The sequence below is a fragment of the Pinus tabuliformis genome, chromosome Q (genome assembly GCF_031772625.1).
Source record: "Pinus tabuliformis cultivar Carrire ecotype Pingquan chromosome Q, CPIR1, whole genome shotgun sequence".
NCBI classification, from domain to species: domain Eukaryota; kingdom Viridiplantae; phylum Streptophyta; class Pinopsida; order Pinales; family Pinaceae; genus Pinus; species Pinus tabuliformis.
The window spans coordinates 952,783,798-952,795,302 of record NC_142296.1 but is presented as its reverse complement, the minus strand read 5'-3'; the positions used below and the strand labels follow the sequence as shown (position 1 = coordinate 952,795,302).

Sequence of the window (11,505 nt, the reverse complement as noted above, 5' to 3'; positions counted from 1 at the left end):
TAGTTGCAGGGGTGGAAGGGAAAGGGCGCAAACCTTTAATTCTTCCTTCTGTTTTGGCTCTGTGAATGTATCTGCTAAGCCCTTCCATGAGAATCACAAAGAGGAAGGGGGATAATGGGTCACCTTGCCTGATGCCTCGAGATGGCGAGAAGGTTGCCGAGGGGGATCCATTAACCAGAATAGAAAAATTTGTTGACTTGATGAGAGCGAGGATCCAGTTGGTCCACCTGTTGTCAAAACCAAAAGCCTTTAAAGTGGCCTCCAGATAATTCCAATTAACTTTGTCAAAAGCTTTTGAAAGGTCTAATTGAATCATCATTCCAGGAATTTTTTTTTACTGTAGAGTGTGAATCATCTCCTGTGCCAGGAGGATGTTGTCCAGGATTTGTCTACCTTCCACGAAGCCCGACTGTTCCTCCGAGATAATGTTAGGGAGGATAGGTTTAAGTCTGTTGGCGATGACCTTAGAGATGATTTTATAAATCACGTTGCACAAAGCTATGGGGCGGAACTTTTCAGGAGTTCGGGCTTCCTCCTCTTTGGGGATCAGGGCTAGGAAGGTGGAGTTCAGGCCTTTGAGAATTGAGCCAGAGCGCCTTGAGTCTTCAACAACTTCCCAAATCTCAGTTTTGACAGTTTGCCAACATGCTTTGTAGAAATTTATTGTAAAACCATCTGGGCCAGGGGCTTTATCATTTGGCATGTCTTGAACTGCTTCCTCCACCTCCTCCATTGATATCTTTCTTAACAGAGAGGCATTCTGTGCTGGAGTAATGAGTTGGGGAATGGCCTGCGTTATTTCCTCACATGCTTCCACTCGATCTTCTTGAGATTCCTGGGCAATTTGCTTGAAGTGGGTGGTAAGCAGAGATGAGATCTCATTGTGATTCTGAGTGACTTCTCCAGCAGCATTGGTGAGCTTGAGGATTTTGTTTGCTCCCCTATAATCCATTGTCGATCTATGGAAGAATTTTGTGTTTCGTTCTCCCTCCTTTAACCATTGGATGCGGGATTTTTGCTTCCAAAGGATTTCTTCCTGTTGGCAACGGAGATGCCATTTCTGCATTAGAATCTTTTCCTGTTCATTGGAGTTTTCTTTGTTAATCCCTGAGGCCCAATCCTTGTGAATTTCACTTAGTTGGTCCTCTATATTATGTTTATCCTTGAAGATATTGCCAAATTCGGTTGTATTCCATTCCTTTATTTTGAGTTTGATGAACTTCAGTTTGGACTGAAGTTTAAACATTTTGGTCCCTCTGATAACCCTGGGCTCTTCCCACCATTTTTTTACTAGTTCCTGGAAATTTGGGTGAGTGAGCCAGAATTTATCAAACCTAAAGGGCCTGTTTTTTGGGGTCTCGAGGAACGCAACTTCTAGTGCAATGGGCCAGTGGTCAGATCCCCCACTGGGGAGAATGTCAGAGGCGACTGTTGTTCCTTCCAATAAAATGTTTTCTGAAATAAAAAAACGGTCAAGGCGAGAAGCTATCCTGTTTTCTCCTCCTCTTCGGTTGTTCCAAGTGTAGAGCCCATTGATAGGAGGGATATCAACGAGCTTGGCCGAATCCATGAAGTCGACAAAGAGCTCTGAGTCCTTGTTGAGACGTCTGAGACCTCCTTTTTTTTCCAGAAGGGTAGTAATCATATTGAAATCCCCTCCCATAATTATCTTGGAATGCTGGTATCTCTGCTTTAATTTTGTTAACATGCTCAGGAATGAAACTTTATCTTCTAAGCGTTGTGGTCCATATACATTTATACAGAGGTAAGTTTCAGAATTACCTGTTAGTTGAAATTCTGTAGCAATGTATGATCTGGTAGCTTCCATAGAGGTGATTTCGATGGTTCTGGAATCCCAAAGAGTTGCGATGCCTCCTTCCCATCCTTGGCTTGCAATGTCTATGTATTTGACAGAGTTTCCTAGCTTTCTGGAGATGTTCTCCAGCTGAGCAGAGGTGCATTTTGTTTCTTGAATGAACATGATGTCTGGCTTTTCCTGTTGTAACTTCCTTTTGAGAAGTCGTTGCTTGTTGAGGCTGTTGAGCCCTCTTATATTCCAGGAGGTGATTTTCATTGGAAACGAGGAGGTTATTGGGGGGATAGGAAGGAATGCAAGTCCTTCATTTTCCCTGAATTGATCAAGAAAATACCCAAATCATGGAGGACCTCTCCGTTTGTCCTTCTTCCTCTTCTTTTATTCTGCTTGCATCCTAGTGAGTGAATAAACAGAGTTTTAGGATGGTTACCTGTGCCTTTCATGATTCCCAATCTTTTCTTTTGCTTGTCTAAGGCTGCTTGTTGTTTTGCAATGAAGAGATCTCTGATTTTTCTGATTTCTTCCTCTGGGATGTTGTCCAGCCCTTGGGTTTTCCATTGCTTTTCCATAGCTGGCAAATTTACTCCTTCTTTTTCTAGGACTTCGTTGAGTTCCAGGTCTTCACTTCCCCCGTCGCTTGTTAGCATGTCTATGTCTTCGTCTCTGTCTTCTGTTGCTTCCTGAGTTTGAGTTTCTGTGTCTTCAGTGAACTCCTCTGCATCCGTGGTTCCATGGTCGGTATTATTTTGTTGGGGAGCTTCTGGAGGCGTAGTTTCTTTTTGGTTGCCTTCTGAGTCTGCTTCTGAATCTAAAATGTTGAACGGATTGAGGGTTCTGCTAGGATCCGTTGCTGCTTTGTTAATTCTTTTCCTGAATGCCCTTTGGCGAGGTTTTGGCTTTTTGAAAACCTCTTGGTCCTTTGCTGGCTGCTCAGATTTGGCCTCTTCTACTGGTTTGTTTAATGGACATTCCCTGATCAGGTGGCCGTGTTCGTGACATTTCCTGCATCGGAAGGGGATCTGTTCGTAGTCGATGGCTTGGAAATAATCTTCATCTCTGAACTCTAGCCACAGTCCGTCATGCAAGGTGCCTGAGACATCCATTTCAACGCAGATCCTGGCACAGGAGGTGTACTTCCTTTGCATGGTTGCCTCTGAGGCTTTGATGAAGGTGCCGAGGCGGTCTCCGATGCTCTTGAGGGTTGCTAGACCCCAGTAGTCTATAGGTAAGGAGAAAAGCCGGATCCAAACGGGGACTCGGGTGAAAGTTTCTTTTTCAGGCGCAAAGTTTGCTTTCCAGGGCCTCATGTAGAGGCCTGCGGAGGAGAGAAAATACGGACCTCCATCAAAGATCCTATCCTTATCTTCTAGGTTAGAAAAAACAACAGTGAAAAAACCTTTAGCTCCAAGATGGAGTTTGACATCACCTTTTGGTCTCCAGTGTTGCTTGATCCAGATGCAGAGAGCTCGTTCTGTTGGCCACAGGCCCATAAACTTGCATATGATTGCATGCTCCATCATGTGGTCTCTGTAGACCTGGATATCTGGGTCTGAGAAGACCACTCGGAGAGGTTCCTTCTTTTTTGGTTTGCAGATGCCTTGCAGGTTATTTTTGGAGCTGAGGTTGGAGGCTTCCGCTTTATCCTCCTTTTCTGCAGTTCGTTTTTCTTCTCTGTGGTCCTTGTCTTCGTCTGACGGTTCGAGTATTGGAACCGAGCTGCTCTTGCCTGCTACTGATTTGTTCACGTGCTTTTTCTTTCTGTTGCTGTCCTGTTCTGGCGTTTCTGATCCATGATTTGGATCTTTCTGCCCCTGGGCTGCCATTCCAATGCTAGTACCAGAACTGTCTTTTCGGGCTTCATACCCTGAGATCTTGAAGCCTTCAGCAATTTTGTTCTTTTGCATGACTGCGTTCCTGTAGGATGGGGTCCCCATGGACCCCCCTTCTGTCATCTGTCGGGCCAGAACCCGGCCTCTGTGGATGAGAACCTCGAATCGATGTTGGTGTGCTGCCAGTGCTGATGGAAGGATCGAAAGGTGTAGGGTAGAAACCCTAGGAGCTACCAGTCACGAGCCTCTCAGGTTGGGGAACATGCACAATTGTGTATGAGTGTTAATCGCCTTTGAGTGTTTTTATGTTTTGATCTTTGGAACTCTCACCCAAATTTCTCGACTTGCACTTGATTGGTTCTTAAATCACATTAGAATCGTCTTGTGTTTGAGAATTCTCTTGCATAGATCACATTTGCATAATTAGAATTCTCATTTTCAGAATATTATTGAAAAATGTGCATAGATTACATTTGCATACTTTTCAGGTGAATTGTGCTCAGATTACAATTGCATAGTTTACATTCTGAAAAATCAATTGTAGATTTAGATCAGCTTTCTTTGATTTGAATTTACACAAAAAATAAAAATAAAAAAATGGTTTGGAATTGATTTGCATTAGTTTTTCTTGATAAAATTAGTGCATTAGAGAATTTGTTATATTTTCTCTTAGTGATCAATTTTTTGCATTGTTGGAAGTGAATGGAAACTCTCTCCTTACTTTAGTTAGGATTCATCGAATTGAAAAGATCACATTATCATATTCAATTGCATTCAGTTGAGTCGGGTCATAACACCATTGGTTTCATATCCATTTACCCATTTGAGTAATAACAGCCTTAATAACACAGCGCTTAATTAAAATTCATCTAGTAATTTTTACATTTCTAGGGCTCTGATACACCAATATAGCTTAGGCTAGTGTCTTGGAGTAGGAGAGTAATTAACTCTCCAAGACAGCAAAACCAAACAAGTAGCTCATCTTGTGGTAGGATAAATCCAACTGTTTCATTTGTACTCTGGGAAAGCTCCTCTTAAAGGAGAAGCACGAGCTCGTGTCCGAACCAGTGAGGGGATCAATCCTCCCTCGTTGGGAACGACGCCAGACACGCACGTATTACAAACGGTAAACCTCGGATTAACCATTGTCGAGGAGCCAGGGGTCACTTGTCGGTAAACCTTGGATTACTGTCAAGGAGCCGGCAAGGGGATTGAGCTTGATACTTTGCCCTTGCGTGCTGTCGGAGTGTAGACTGTTCCCCCAAGTGCATTTGTTGTTGTTGGTGACCTTAGTGACCATTATATTTAGGGTTCTACCCAAGGTGACGGTGGAGGGAAGATCCCACTGTACCTGGAGCAGAAGTCGGCTAGACTCACTTGGATTTTCTGGGGGGTTCACTTCACTCGAGACGGTTAAAGTGGAGGAACTTGGTCCAGTCTATTCATTAAGCAGGTTGCCGGGGTAACTGTTCCACCCACCACTTCTGTATTGAATTCGACGATGTTGGGCTTCATCACCAACTAGTGTTTTCGGTCCGGAAGGCTACTGTTTGTGTGTGGTTTGACTCCTAGATTTGATAGCGCGTGTTAATTTGTTTGCTTTTACTTTTCGAGACCATAGGTGTGAATTGTGAATTTTAATTGTTAGGTGTGAATTGTGAATTGTTAATTTTAGTTTTAAAAATTGTTAATAAAATTCACTGAAGTTGAATATAATGGCAAATGTTCCGGAATTTATCAACCTAGGAACCCCTCCTAATGAGAATCCTAGTACTTTTCCTTACTTTGGAAATGTTGGTCCTCCTTATATGGCTACTTTGTCATTACCTGGATTTACAACAGGTTTACCGATATGGTTATTTTCAACTTCGTTGGCCCAAAATACTCCAATTGTTCCATCTCAACCGGATGCTTCACCTCAACAGAGTTCACCATCTCAACATCACCAACCTTCTGTTGACCCTTTACCTTCTTTGCCTAATTTTTCTTCCTCCATTTCTTCCTCTTCGCCTGGTAAAAGCCTTGATGCTAGTAACCAGGAGGCTAAGAAGAAGAAGAAAGGGAATAAGAAGAAGAAGAGGAAGAAGCAAGATAAGAAAGAAGTCAACCAACCAACCACGACTGTAAGTGTTAGTTGTGTTGAGGAAAACTCCGACATGCACCGTAAACCCAAATACCCTTGCAGGCTTTGTAAGGGTGACCACTTCCTTGTCAATTGTCCTGGTATTCCAAAGGTCTTGGAAGTATGGTCAAAAAAATCCCATCAACTTTCCATTGATCCGTCAACCAGTGATAGTCAGGTTCCTGGGAAAAAGGGTAAAGTTAGGTTTCCTTGTAAGTTATGCAAAGGGAGTCATCAAACTCATATTTTCCCTCACATAGATGAAGCCTCAACATTGTTGGAAAACCTTCCTGTTCCACAGCAAGAATTTCCAACTGGTTACCGTAAAGTTTCTCCCAACCTACCGTCAACTGACGGAGTGATTGATCTAACTTCAAGTACAGTCGATCACACTCTTCCATTGGAGAGTGAAACTCATGTCACTCAGGTTGATGATCAATTAGTTGATCAAGTGGTCGATTCAATTTGACATTCGGTCGATCCCACTTTCCCTTCAGAGAGTTAACTTCATACCGCTCAGGTTCTTCTTGTTACATCAGATTCTTCTATGCCGAGGGGCATTTCACCTGTTTCTACAGCACCCCCTCCAAGTACTGAGGTCTTTTCCTTTGATTGGAATAGACTGACAGAACCTCGTCTTCCTTCCTCCATCCCTTTCCAAATCATTGTCAAGGCTGGTGGTAGGGACATACATCGTACTCAGGTAGATGAAGGTGCTTCTGTTAGTATTTTATCCTCAACTGTTTGGAAAGCTTTGGGTTCCCCTCAGCTTGCACCTATTACGCAAAATCTGAAAGCTTTTAACAGAACCATTAGTGAACCTTTAGGGATCCTTCCTAAGTTTTCTATTACCTTGGAAGGTAAAACTGTCTGTATTGATCTTATGGTAGTTCGAGGTCCCTTGGATTTCAATTTACTCCTTGGGCGAGACTATGTTTATGCAATGAAAGCTGTCGTATCGACACTCTTTCGCGTGATGTCTTTCCCTCACAATGGCAGTATTGTGACTGTAGACCAGCTTTCGTTCCCTAGACTTGTTTCAACTACCAATAATATGACACCCCTAAATGTTCTTGATTCTAAAGTGGTATCTGCCCTGCCACGGGTTAATTATGTGGCAACAGGTCCCATGTTTTCAATTACCGATGTAAGTGAGCCTCTCACTGTTTGCTCATCTTCCTTTGATTTAGATCCGGTAATTGACATGGAAAACTCTATGGGATTCCTTGAACACGATGTTCTTATCCCTTTTGAGTCCCTTGACATGTGTTCCTTCCAGAGAACTATTCTTCCTTCTGATGAAGACCTCTTGGAAGCCATGATCAAGGAGTGTCCATTGACATGTCTTTCTTCCAGTTGGAAGCCATGATCAGTGTGTACGAGGATAGTTTTGTTCCTGTGTCAACCTCGTTAAAAAATGAAACAGGGTGTACGAGGATAGTTTTGTTCCTGTGTCAACCTCATTAAAAAATGAAACAGGGTGTACGAGGATAGTTTTGTTCCTGTGTCAACCTCGTTAAAAAATGAAACAGCGTGTATGAGGATAGTTCTTTTACTGAGTCAACCTCATTAAAAATGAATCAGCTAGATTTTAGGATATGTAGATAGATTGTAGAAAGTAGGATTTTGAGGATAGTTCCTTTTACTGTGTCAACCTAATTAAAAAATGAATCAGTGAGTGAGGAAAGTTCCTTTCATTGTGTCGACCTCGTTAAAAAATGAAACAGTTTACATGAGGATAGTTCCTGTTACTGAGTCAACCTCGTTAAAAAATGAATCAGGTATGAGGATACTTCTGTTACTGAGTCAACCTCGTTAAAAAATGAATCAGGTATGAGGATAGTTCCTGTTACTGAGTCAACCTCGTTAAAAAATGAATCAGGTATGAGGATAGTTCTTTTCTTGTGTCAACCTCCTTAAAAATGAAACAACTCCCTTTTCAAGTTAAATATTGAAAGTAAACCTTCATTCCATCCATCTGGTTGAATACAATGAAGCCTGGGGGGCATGTACCTCGCTTTGCATCGTTATGCTGGGGGCATGCGAACTTCTGGAGCATAGTTCCTTGCCTTGTGTCAAGCTCATTAAAAAATGAATCAAGGATTTTAGAGCATAGTTCCTTGTCTTGTGTCAAGCTCGTTAAAAAATGAAACAAGGAGTCTTGAGCATAGTTCCTTGTCTTGTGTCAAGCTCTTTAAAAAATGAAACAAGGGTAGGTTAAGTAGGTAGATTGTAGAGAGTAGTCATGAGCATAGTTCCTTGTCTTGTGTCAAGCTCATTAAAAAATGAATCAAGGATTTTAGAGCATAGTTCCTTGTCTTGTGTCAAGCTCGTTAAAAAATGAAACAAGGAGTCTTGAGCATAGTTCCTTGTCTTGTGTCAAGCTCTTTTAAAAACGAAACAAGGGTAGGTTAAGTAGGTAGATTGTAGAGAGGAGTCATGAGCATAGTTCCTTGTCTTGTGTCAAGCTCATTAAAAAATGAATCAAGGATTTTAGAGCATAGTTCCTTGTCTTGTGTCAAGCTCGTTAAAAAATGAATCAAGGTTTTTAGAGTAGAGTTTTTGTTAGGTAGATTGTAGAGAGTAGTTATGAGCATAGTTCCTTGTCTTGTGTCAAGCTCGTTAAAAAATGAAACAACTCCCTTTTCAAGTCGAGTCTTTCCAAGATCTTGAAAGTAAAGCTTCATTCCATCCACCTCATTGAATGCAATGAAGCTTGGGGGGCATGTACCTCGTTTTGCGTCATTATGCTGGGGGCATGTGAACTTATAACAAGCATAGTTTTTCGTTTCAAGCTTGTGTAAACATGAAACCGAATCCGAGCATAGTTCTTTTCCTGTGTCAAGCTCGTTAAAAAATGAAACAAATCCTCCTCTACTTGAGTCGAGAGTTTGACTAGACCTCATAAATGTTAAGTTGTATATTTAGGTTAGTTATTTTAGTTTTTGCATAATTTTCTTACAGTTTTAGGTCGAGTCTTTCAAATGATCTCGTTCATGAACCTTCATTCCATCCAGCTTGTACTTAGTTGAATGAAATGAAGTTGGGGGGCATGCGCTCTAGTAGTTACGCTTAGAGGGCATCAAGCACAATTTTTTCTCTGTTTCAAGCTTGTGAAAAAATGAAACTACTTTGAAGCATAGTTTTTATCTGTTTCAAGCTTTTGTAAAAATGAAACCTATCTCGAGTCACTTTCAGTTATTTTCAAGACTCGTTAAACTCATGAAAATCCTGAGATTATTTTGCTATCTTTCATTCTCGTAAAACAAATGAAAATGCCGAGTTCTTTCCGTCTTTTCCTGCTCGTAAATTAAATTGAAAGTCGGCCATATGAGTACATTTTTATCATTTTTTCGAACTCATTAAAACTTACGAAAAAGTGAAAACCATGAGTACATTTTTATCATTTTTTCGAACTCGTTAAAACTTACGAAAAAGTGAAACCTCAGAGTCATCTTTTAAACCCTTTTCTGACTCCTAAAAATATGAAAAGATTGCCGAGCATTTCTTTTACACTCGTTAAAACGGAATTAGAAGACAGTCCCCTTATAGCCCTTTTCTGACCATAAAAACAGGAAAAGATTGCCGAGTTTTTTTCGTTTCAAACTCGATACTGGAAATAAAACGAGGTGTCCTTGATCGCTTTTTACTTTTCAGGTCAGAGACACTAATTATGAAAGTACTCCTTGGTCGCAAGATCAAGCGGTTCTCTCAGGTATTATTTTATACTTTTTCGGCCTTGAGGGACACAAATCTACGAAAAAGCTCAACTTGGAGTCTTCTTAAGTTTTTCAGACTCTCTAAAATTGAAAAACGCCGAGTTTCTCCTATACTGGACTCGTTAAAATTTCACAGTAAAGGGCATGCTCAATTACAAACAGGAACGAACCACTCCTTCCTAGGGTTGGAATCAAAACTAGGTTGGACTCATCCGAAGGATGAGCTTATAATCAAGCATATGTTATCCTCCTCAAGCTTGTTAAAAATAAAGAGGTACTTGCCAGAAATGGTGGGGGAAAAGAGAGAAGAATGAGCCTATTTGTTATCTTTTGTCTCAGAAGAAACTTTATTACCACTCTTGAACACGACACTTTTCATTCACTTGGGTTGGGAAATCCTTTACCTCACAGTTGATCAAACCACTTTGAAAGACTTCAGTCGGGTTCCGGGGATTAACTTTGAGTCGTTTATCACCAAGCCATCTGTCGTGTCGTTATGTGTTCAAGAGGTCTGCAAGCAAAACTTTCATCTACAAAATACTTGTCATCCATTTGACCATCCCTGAGTCAGTCCTTACAGCAACATTTCTTCAACTTGAATAAATGATTTCGTGTTGTGGGCTTGCCTACAACGGGTCACTTTCTATCGACATCAGCACATTATCTAGAGAGATGACTTAGAAATCGTCAGTACCTTGAAGTCTACATGCATCAATGGCAGGTTTCTCGCCTTTGACGTCAGTTTACATCATTGACTTTCGATCGAAGGATTCCGTGAAATGTTCGACATCAACTCATTCATTCACATCTCATGGATTGTACTGGGTACTTTGAGAACCATTGACATTACTGGTGGTCTCTCTCACACTTTTTAACAGTTTACATCATCGACTGGTAATCAAGTGGTTTCTACCATGTTCGACATCAACTCATTTATTCACATGGCTAGAATCGTACCAATTCGGGAAGTAGAAATGAAGACCCTGGATCTAGTTTCCACCATCCAGGCTGCGAGGAGTTTTGTATTCATTATCTAAGTAGACTAATCATAAACAGATGGCTGCGCCCATACTGTGTCTACAAAAGTCTATGATTATGATGTACTGCAAGATCATTCCTGTATCAGAGTAGTTAGTCTGTTAGTTAAAGTTTTGATCTGAGTATGGGAATGCCTACCTCAGTGATGATATAATCTTATACATGTATTTTGTGTTGAAAATTGCAGGTTCTGACCAGGCTCTCCATGAGATAATCCTTGAAATGATAAAGCGCTTCACCCTTCCTAGATAATACAAAACCCTAATCTATTACAGGCTTTGCACTTTAGGGGGCAATCTGTTACACTAAAAAATGTCACCATGGCTATTTACAGTTAGTATGGCTCTATCAACAGTCATGCTATCCTCTTAGGCAAGTCTTATGCCTCTGCTCTCCATGTCAAACTCCAAAAAGAGAGAAAGTCTTTATAAATGTATTTATCTCTGGGTACGTAGGTTCTCTCAACCTTACCTGCGGGTACGCACCCAATGTTCACAAAAGCTGCGTCCTTGGACGCTCTGTATGTAAAGGGGCAGGTGCGTCCCCCTGTAAAGGTCAAAATGCGCAAGTTTCATCTTTAAAAAGTTACTTGTGGTCATTTCTAGAGCATTCTAGAAGGTTGTTCGACGTGTATTGAGCGCCTCCAGATGGTTCATGTACCCCTACCAAAGAGGAACTTATCCCATCAATGAGGGAGCTATCCCACCCAAAGAGGGGATTATCCCATTGATGGTGGACCTGAATAACTTCCTCTAGACTACTATAAATACAGGCATTGGGCCAGAAGGAGGGGAGGTTGGAAGCTAAACATTTCTAAGGGTAGATGCTACAGGAATTAGGACTCCCATTTAGAAGCTTGTGAGGAGAGATTGCCATCTTTGCTTGTTCTATTTGGAAGTGGGTGAGCTTTGTCAAAGTAAAGGAGAACTCTTGACGGACCCTGGGAGGGACTTGCACAACACCAAGGCTCAGGTTGTAATT

The 11,505-nt window shown here is 41.4% G+C and overlaps 1 protein-coding gene across 1 annotated transcript; it reads right to left on the bottom strand.

The window, feature by feature from the left end:
- Positions 1–334: 334 nt before the first annotated feature.
- Positions 335–3,720, bottom strand: LOC149222646 (uncharacterized). The gene is made up of 2 exons (XM_089387643.1): positions 2,247–3,720; positions 335–2,118 (listed from the first exon to the last, which is right to left on the bottom strand). The coding sequence occupies exons 1-2, from the start codon at positions 3,718–3,720 to the stop codon at positions 335–337; spliced, it is 3,258 nt and encodes a 1,085-aa protein (XP_089243769.1).
- Between the last annotated feature and the right edge of the window lie 7,785 nt (positions 3,721–11,505).

Bases quoted from the DNA above. Each gene is read 5' to 3' on its own strand.
- LOC149222646 (XM_089387643.1), bottom strand. From the start codon at position 3,720: ATGCAAAAGAACAAAATTGCTGAAGGCTTCAAGATCTCAGGGTATGAA. The intron at 2,119-2,246 runs GTAACCATCCTA...GGGAAAATGAAG, and splicing joins GGGAATCATGAAAGGCACAG to GACTTGCATTCCTTCCTATC.